The sequence below is a fragment of the Centropristis striata genome, chromosome 18, assembly GCF_030273125.1.
Source record: "Centropristis striata isolate RG_2023a ecotype Rhode Island chromosome 18, C.striata_1.0, whole genome shotgun sequence".
NCBI lineage: Eukaryota > Metazoa > Chordata > Actinopteri > Perciformes > Serranidae > Centropristis > Centropristis striata.
In genome coordinates, this window is record NC_081534.1 from 4,930,246 (window position 1) to 4,940,279 (window position 10,034).

At 37.1% G+C, this 10,034-nt stretch overlaps 1 protein-coding gene across 1 annotated transcript; it reads left to right on the forward strand.

Moving 5' to 3' along the window:
* Nucleotides 1–3,461: 3,461 nt before the first annotated feature.
* LOC131991457 (gonadotropin-releasing hormone receptor) lies at nucleotides 3,462–4,413 on the forward strand. The gene has a single exon (XM_059356913.1). It carries the CDS (start codon nucleotides 3,462–3,464, stop codon nucleotides 4,395–4,397), a length of 936 nt encoding a protein of 311 aa, XP_059212896.1. The 3' UTR covers nucleotides 4,398–4,413.
* Nucleotides 4,414–10,034: the final 5,621 nt, after the last annotated feature.

Here is a 10,034-nt window from a genome sequence, read left to right on the forward strand (position 1 = left end):
CCTTACAAGTTGAAGTTCATAACAACTTTATATAACCTGTTTAAATTAAAGTGATCCATAAACAAAGATGTGTCTGTTTCAGTGACAAATGCCTTTTTCAGCATTCAGCTCACCTTTGCCCATTTTTGCATTAGCTGGGAGTTAGGCAGTTAGGGTTGGGAGTCAGGCATCACCAAGTGCTGTGACAGCCCGAGTCACCACACTGAGCCTCACAGTTGCTCTTCAAAAACCTTTGGGTGACATAACGGAGACTACATCTATATTTTTCCAGCAGGGTATGCTACCTTGTGATTGACAGGTTGCCACCATAGAGGTGAAGCAATGCATATCCATGGCACTGTGACCTTTTAATTACCAGTCAAGTTGTTTTTTGGTTTACCTCAAATTATGAAAGGTGCCGTCAGGTTGCAGGTATAGGTCTGTACCCACATTTATGGTCCTTCAAAGGATGAATCCTAATCATTTGGTGATCACCTGACTTTTCTTCTTTAACAACCATGAGGCTGATCTTTGTGATTTTGAGTCTGAACAACTATTGTATGGATTGCCATTAATTTGATTAATTCAGGATAATTTTGACCAACCTTACAATTCATCTAGCTACAACTTCAGATTCAAATTGTAATGTGTTTCATATTTTGGTTTATGACCAAAGACCTGCTAAACTAATTATCAAATTTTAGCTGCTAACAAACTTAACTAAGATTCTGAATATGGTATTTAAAAAAAATAAAAGCTGTTAAACATTAGCATGTTACTTCACTGACATTATCATTTGGCTTTAAAGCACTATCATTCGTATGAGGAAAGCTTCACATAGATGTTAGTGAGGCTGTAGACTTGTTTATGTGCTAAACAATTTTTTGTAGTGCCACTGATCGAAAGGTCAGTGGTTCGATCCCTGACCATGGCAGCCTACATGTTGAAGTATTTTGTTGAAGTATTTTGGGCAAGATACTGAACCCCAAATTGACATTAGTGTGAATGTGTGTGTAAATGAATTCCCAATGGTGGCAGGTGGCATCGTTTGGGGTAGCATTGCAAAAACTAGAAAAAGCGTTACATAAGTGCAGTCCATAGCCTAAAACAAAAATATGTGCCATTTCCATCAAATAAGGGGGACCTATAGTTGGGGTTTCCCACAAAAACACAGTCAGTGGGTGAGTATACAAAATAAGGAACTAATTGTCTTACTCTAAACATTAGACTGAAACAGCATTTTTTAATTGAATTGGATTTAAATTGTTAAAATGTAAAACAGTGGCACGTAAAAATGCTTGAAAGCAATCAGTTAGTTACATTGAACATTAATATAATGAAATTCTATTTGGTCCATAAGTGTTGAATGGTGATAAACTGTGGGACTACACCTTCCTAAACTGTCCAGGCTCATTACATAACCCTTAGTCTACCCATTTACTGCCAGTGTAGGGCTTATCCTTAATTACACACACACACACACACACACACACACACACACACACACACACAGTGGGATTCACAATTAAGCTGAATCAGGATGCAGGGCTTGATTGAAGAGAGCGTCTGCTAACTAGACAGTGCATTAAAAAAGGGAAAAGAGACAAGCTGGGACATGAACTGGTCCGGTGTGAACAGCCAGGTCATGTGACCTCTGTCCCATATGTGTTCACCACACGAACACAGAAACAAAGACTATTGTTTCATGTTACTATTTTAATCCTTAACATTAAAAAACTACCCTCAATATATTGGTTTGCCAAACACGTCTGCAAGAAAGTTAGTTTTCGGTACAGACCAGTTCTTCCCTTTATACTCCTCTGTGTTGTGATTCTCTTACTTTGAAAGAGGAAGTTCCCACTGACACATTGTATTTTTTCAGATACGACTGACACTCTAAACTCTGTTTTCTCTCTCTCTGTTAAATTATTCACATATGGTATATAAAGTATATGGGGGAATATTATCAGTCATGATACGACTCCTGAGTTTCTCAAGGTCAACCCATTTATATCACTGCCATAGACTGTGTAAAAGAACTGGATTTCATGATGCAAGCCTTTGGTTTGCAAAGCCTCCAGTTTGGCATTTTGGAAAATGCCATCCTGTTTTTTTGGAGCCAGAAGTGACCAAATTAGGACAAGAGGGTCCTAACTGCACCTGGCTGCTGGCTATGCTGTGTGAAGTTGCTGCTAATACACAATGCTGCGGATATGCATTGCTATGGATCTAGCCTGATTGACAGGTCCAGATTGTCAACAAAAGTAGCCACACCCTAAAGCCTACCCTACTTTATGGTCTAATTCAGTAGTTCTCAACCTTTTTGAGTCGCGACCCCAAATTTAACATGCATGTTGTCCGCGACCCCCCGCTCACTGAACACAATCTCACACAGAAGACACAAAATGACCAAAAAAAAGACATTAAATGACCAAAAAGACTAAAACACATTAACACATGAACACTTTAACACAGTGGAGACAGAGCTGACTTCCAAAATGATTTGGTGACCCCCAGAAATCATCTCGCGACCCCAATTGGGGTCCCGACCCCAAGGTTGAGAACAGCTGGTCTAATTTACTCTAAATGGTACCATAACATACAACATTAACATTATGTTGTATTGAAAAAGAATTTGACCTTGAAACCATAAAGTCATTAGTATAATGTTTACTGAGGTAATAAATCAAGCAAGAAGTAGGGTCATTTCCTCATTGATGTCAATACAATTGGACGGCCTTTAGCAGCCAGTGAAGCTGCCCCCTGCTGGCCATTAGAAGGAATGCAGGTTTAAGGCACGTCTGCAGTTGCTTCACTTTAGGCTACGTCCACTTCTTTTTTACAGCCAATTATCACCGTTCTATCTGGGATCAAGAAATGGTATTTCTGTCTCAGTATATCAACGTCTTTTAATTTCCAGAAGAGCTAACAAGGGTTTTGACATGTCACTCAACATTTTTACACCTCTAATTAATGGGTGGAGAAACATCAGTCAAGTTAACTGCCTACAAATGGGCAATAGTGGAGGAGTTAAGAAAGAAAGATGTTATCAGGTAGATTTTTTGGTGTGTCATAGTAGTGTATTGTATGTCGAAGTATAGCATGCCAATTAAACTATGAAATGACAAAAATGAGCCGGAGAACAAGTGTCAAAGGATGTAAATGAGCTCTTGCAGGAATTGCATTTGGTGATGTCAGCCAGTGGAAAAACATGTGACGGCGTTAAATCAGACACTGTGCTGGTCTCAAGATGGAGCTCTGAAAAGCTCAGAGGTAAAACTTTAATGACTCCCAGTCTTCAATGTTTCCAGCATCCTCTCCCTTTCTTTATAATGAGAGCAGCCAATCACAGATCAAGATTCTTGCCACCTTTGAGAAAGTGATAACAAGAGCGTTTGGTCAATGATGCAGCAAAGCAGGGAGAGACGGAACAGCTTCGAAACAACACAGCCTATTATGTGTGGTCCAGCTTACTTTCAATAATGACCGCTAGTCAGGACTTAGTTGTTGAAGTCCTGAGTTTAAGAGTTGCTGTTTCTGCCGTCGGACTTGTTGGGAATGTTATCCTCATCCTCGCCATCTTCCAAACGAAGCTCTCCCGAGTTAAATCCTTTGAGTTGTTCCTCCTGGGACTAGCTGCAGCCAACTTGGAGGAAATTGTCATTGTGAACATATATGATATTGTCATCCTTCAGGTTGCCGCCACCAGCATCGACCGTCGGTTGTGCCACTTGCTCAAGTTCCTGACAATTTTTGGTGAAATTTCCAGCATCCTCTTCACTGTCCTCATCAGCATCTACCGCCAGCAGAAGCTAAGAGACGCCCACAAGAGGGTCAACCTCCCAATCTACCTGGACAGAATCGGGTCCGCCTGGATGGTGAGTGGGCTTTGTGTGATGCTCGCCGCCCTGCTGAGTCTACCCATTTTTATCATAACCCCAGAAAGAGCTGTAGGAAACAGCACAGCAAACAGCAGCGGCTGCCCCCCAGACTTCTTTCAGTGCAGTAGTAATCATTGCCCCTTACTCAACAAGGTTTTCAAATACCTGTTCATCGTCATGTGCAACCTGCTGCCTCTGATCATCGTTACAGTCGCCAGCTGCCTCATCATCACCGTGCTGCTGAACCAGAGGCAGACGGTGGCACCGGGGCTGAGCGTGAGCGGGTCGAGCCAGTTTGGGAGGAAGACTAAAGGTCCGAGGCTGCACAGGAGCACCATAGCAGTGCTGGCAGCTATGGGCTTGTTCCAGGTGGACTGGACTCTCTACCTTATCTTGCAACTGACTGTTGACCCTTCTGAGTTTCCATTGTGGGCTGAAACCGAATTCTTTATCTCAACTTCCTACACATCCATCAGTCCGTATGTATACGGGATTGGGAATAACCTGTTCTCTTGCAAGAACTTTCTAAAGAAGTAGCTTCTTTCTGTACATGTTGTTGTAATTATGACGAGCTCTTGTTTTTAGTGATCAAATTTAATTAAGCAGAAACAAATCACATAATTACAACACTGATAGCCCAGAGGCTAAGTCTGTTGCAGTGGAAGTTGGTAAAACCTTCTTTAAATGCTGGGTTAAAGTGTTACTGTGGATAGATTTGCTAAAATATGAGAATCTATCTTTTACTTGATATCGTCTTAACAGTTTTTACATAGGTGGATGACTGATGATTGTTTAATGATTCATAATGTTTTGTTGTGCAATATCCTTATCATGCATTTTGTATGTAATAGTTTGCTTCAGGAATTAGGAATTGTCTGAACACATGCTACATGTTAAATTATTCTTAATGTTATATTCATTTTATTTTATTATTATTATTATTATTTTATTTCACGTTTTAAATATCTTATTTATTTATTTATTTATTTAGATACTTATTTATCTTCCTTTCATGGTGGCCTTGTGAAGGGTGGGTGGGTGGGTGGGTGGAGTTGTATTGTTGATGTTTATCTGTAATGTAATCTGGAAAATTATTATTTTTTTAAAAATAAGAAGAAACTAATCACATGAGGTTTTTGCCTTCCAAAAAGGCTATTTTGTCATTACAGGTTATAAAGTAAGTTCAGGGAAAGAAAGACTGATCTTTCAGACAGATTACAGCTTTGTGTTGCAATTTTACATCTTAATTCAAATCTAATTTAAAATATAAAGGTGTTTTTTTGCAAATTGTTTTCAATCAAACTTAGTTTTCACTCCCAAAGTTTTTGCTACAAACAAATGGTTTAATCAGCCTTATAGCAAATGCCTTTTTTAAATGACAAAAGTAGTGAATGATGATTTATGGAGATGTTCTCTTAAAGCCTGGCAGGGGTTAGAAAATCTCTTGCAGTGCAGTGTGAAATAAACACCAAAAATGTCTTCTCTCACACCTTGTTTTTCAATTAAATTCTACACATAACAGCTGTACTTGTGTATATCCATGTATATAAACTCCACACACACCAACATGAGTTGTGTTTACAGTACAATAACCTGTCTCTCAAGTTTTTCATGCACTGGTCAATTTTGAGATTTTGGCCTATTTTGCTTCCATAACAGAGCTTGCTTTTGACCAATGGAAAGAACACATCCAAAAAACATACATTCAGGTTGTTTTTTTACTTCACTTTGTCTTTTTGCATCTGCAGATTTCTCCTAGATAAAGCAAAAGTTAGAATTAGAGAATGACTTATTTACATATCTTAACATAGAACTTCCAGAAAGACTTGTAATACAAACAATAGTGTTGTTGTTGTTGTTGTTGTTGTTGTTGTTGTTGTTGTTGTTGTTGTTGTTGTTGTTGTTGTTGTTGTTGTTTTAATTCATTCACCTGTAGTGTCTTGCAAAATGTCTGGAATCTTTGAAGGTCTTTTCCTAAAAAGAGTATTTCCTTCTCAAAGTCTGAGCCATAATTCTCCACTTCAGTAGCACTGACATACACCAAACTTTCCTGTTTCATTCCCATCTATATTCAGGAGGGTTTTTTTTACAGATGGGGTTTGCTCATATATCATTCATAGATTGATTTATATTTCATATTTTCTTCCCAAAAAATGAAATGTGAAAAAATAAATCTATCTATTGCCGATCACTGCATTTTCTGATGGATTGATTAAAATAGATATCAAAATTCCCTCAGTAAAAACCATTGACTCAACAAAATTAAGATTTTTAAGACTGTATTTATCCAATATTCAGATTTTTGTTGTGGAAATAAATGCAACTTATGTAGTAAGATGATGTCTCATAACTAGTCAGAACATTTCAGAAAATCTGAAATAATTACATAACAAATCATGTAAATAATCCACTGGAGAAGTTTTATGGTGATGTCTTTTCTTTTTCTTTTTACCATATTCACATGTAGTGTCTCAGCTTAATAAAATTTGAATATATGTATCCTATTTATTTGACTTTGAGATTGGTCAAGTTCAGGATAAATAATAATGTACTGGCTTTGTAATATGACTGAAAAACACTCACTGGCTCCTCTTGAGACATTATTACACACACACATATTAGTAATGGTGGACTACTGAGTCTTATTGTGACCAATATACCTAAATGGATTTAGATATAAGTGATTTGAGCCCCAACAAAAAAAAAAACAACTGTGAAAAATGATTTAGCTCTCACAAAGGGGCCCAAATGACATGATGTGGCACAGAAAATGCTGTTTCAAGTCAATAACTACATGAGGTATGAAACTCTGAGAAGAGCTGGGCTGCACTCTGAACACTTTTGTAAATCATTTCCACAGTCCAAACCCAAACGCAATCCCTTATAAACACTAACACGGTGATGATAGACTAAATATTGAGCTCGTTCATGGTAATTTTAAATTTAGTTTGACAGTTGTGACGGACGCTCACAAAGGCCAAACACACACTGTGCACTATTCTTTGTCTGTGCTGCCACTGCTGATTTTACATTAGTGACATCACAATTTGGTAGCTGTCAATCCACACTGTATTGTTTGTTATGAAAGTAAAATAACAAAGACACCCTTATTAAAAAGTTCTTACAGTGTACTCTATACTTTATGCAGATATTCAAAACAGGTTGCATGATCTACATCTTAAGGAAAAGATAAACTTCAGTGTGTTTGCAGTGCCACAAGATGTGGGCAATAACTTAAAGTGTGTGGTGATTAAATAGTAATAATCAGAAATATCTTTATTGTCATTATCAAGTACAATGAAATTGTGGATGGCTTCTATCCATGCATTTAGATAAAAGGAGAATATATATAAATATCAACATATAAAAACACAATGTATAAAAATATAGAAAACAGAAAATCAAAAAATGGCAATGGCAAACAATTGTAATAGCAGCTTCAAAACAGATTCTAGATTTGATAATTAGTTTATTCATTGAAAATTGTTGAGAAATGCATTGAGGAAACCTTTAAAATTAAATTAACTGACTCCAACACAAAATCCTCACCTGTTTCTCTGAGCTGATTGTTTGATGGGGAATGATGAGCAGGAGAGGTCCGAGTTCTCAGTTTAACTTCACTTTATTACAATATCCAATCCAATCCAATCCACTTTATTTTGTTTGTTATTATATATAGCACAATTTTAGAAAACACAAGGTTTCCAAAGTGCTGCACAAACAATAGATAGATAACAATGCAAAGAGATGTAGTAAACAATAGAACAGTAAGATGTAATAGGATAAAATAAATTAAAAATGGGATAAAAATAAATTAAATAAAATGTAAAATGTACTGCCCGCACAAAATAAAATATGCATGTATACAATAAGTCAAGAAATGTGCAGTTACAGAGTCTCTGGGTTCAAACTACTCATCCCTGACAACACATTCACTGTAAAAAATAATCTGTTTAATTTACGGTAAAATACCAGCAGCTGTGGTTGCCAGAACTTCACCGTAAAAATTACAGTGAGTGGATTTTCTATTCTAAATTTAAATGTAAATGTCAGCAAAAACTGTGATTTAGTCTGAATAATCCTGTTATTTTTAGGGTAATTGTGTCATTCATTCACACATCATGGTATTCCTCCATAAATTTAGCATGAAAATGTTATATTTTCCAGCAAAACTGTGTGTTTCTTCCAGTTTATGACAGAAAAAAGTAAAAGTTTTGTGCTATTCTTTGTTTTACGGTTATTAAAAGTGAAATTCATTTTATGCCCTATTTCTGATGTATTTGACAGTGTTTAACTGTTTTTTCTACAAACCTTTTTTACAGTGTAGGCTGGTCAGCTCATGAAGTCTGGACCCGATACTTCCCCTTGAACCCTTTTTTATATCCTAACAAAGTTTACTAAGAATGTAGGTAGACCTCCTCCAGAAGGTGCCTCCCTCTCGATCCGCTGATTTGTCAGTTTATTGCATATGTGGACACGTCATGTCACCAAGCAGAGAAGACAGTTATCTTTCTGCTCAGCACATCATGTCCGTGATCTGACCTGTTAACAAAACTTTCAAAACACAAACTCCTGCCTTGGTATGACTTGCAGAGATATTATCGGAGACAGATTTTGCAATGTCCATATAAAATATAAAACATAAAATATATAATTTTGTGATGATAGAATCTTACTCTAAGTAGGACAGAGGAAGTTTAAGCAGATGGAGTAAATGTATTTAGTTTGGATGTATTTAGAGTAATCATAGTTTTAAAACAATGTTAGCACATGATCATTGTATCAAAAAATCTTGCATGATTATTCTATAAATGCACAGAGAGGTTACATACACAGTGAATTACGCATGCATAGATAGTGACCTACGTCAATCAGATAGTGACCCACGTCCCCAGAGACAGACAACAGAGACAGAATAACAGATTATTCTAACAATTCTTAGGTGGGGTTTTTTTCCTGCCATGAATAAAGAAAATATTTTAAATACAATATTTAGGTTGTACAGTAAATACATCCATGCTACACACAGAAATCTTGCCTCTTACTCTGAAAACATTTAAACTTCCTGTTACTGGAGAAATTATGTAAAACACTACGGATATTACTTAATTATTAGAGACTATGGATATTATTTTATGGGAGCTTTTTTTTTTATATTGTGCATATCAATGGCATATTGATTTAATATGTCACGTCTATATTTTCTGTTTCATTTATAAGTGCACGTGTGTGAGGACAGACTGGGGACTCACAGTCACAGGCTGCACAGTGTCGCCACGAGATCCCCACGTGGATGACAAAAGCCGTGTGGGTTTATGTGGGCTGCTTTCCCACTTCCTAGTCCTGGTTAGACCCCGCCCTGCGGGCGTAATAACATATTACTCTTCATAACGTCATATTTCAGTCGTTATACTTGTGTAGGCTGAATGATTAATCCACATTTGAGCGTATAATCTCAGAAAGGAAGTGGTGTTTTTTGTTCAGTTTTATTTCCCAAGCGGTGCCTCAGATGATATTTCATTTAATCAACTGAAAATGTAATTTGGTGTTAAACTGATATCTGCAAGCATTTATAACAGTTGTGACGCACACTCGCCATATTTATTCACTTCATTCATTGTAATATTTTTACTTTGAGCATCGAGCCATTATTGGTTATAGTATTATAGCCCACCCTCCCCCTCTACTGACCACTGAGCTGAGGTGGACATTAAAGCTCTTTCTTCCGTCCATATCTCTTCCTTTATTTCTCTTTACAAAAATATGATTTATTTATACGTCACATCGCGGACTCACGACGTGAACAGCGAGCTGCAGTCAGTCCAACGTTATTCTGTTTATTAATAATGTCACCAACAGTTGGTTTTGGTGCCCATTTGTGGAATTTCTCACACGTTTACACATCATTTGCTGGATTATAAAGACCAAATAATTAAATTAAATGCTCCATGGCTTTGCGGACGATATGGTTGCTCTGGTTTACTTTTAGTGGGGCACGCATCCAGTTAAATTAGCCTGTGTTTATCATAGTTTGTATTAGCCGCCATCTTTATAGAAGAACAAAACAACGTTGTTTCGCGGCGTGTTTTTCTGCAGTTTTAAGACACATGGACCACATGTTATTGTTGACTGTGCAATGGCCAATGTTGATACATTGTCACGGAAAATATTAAG

Bases quoted from the DNA above. Each gene is read 5' to 3' on its own strand.
- LOC131991457 (XM_059356913.1), top strand. From the start codon at position 3,462: ATGACCGCTAGTCAGGACTTAGTTGTTGAAGTCCTGAGTTTAAGAGTT.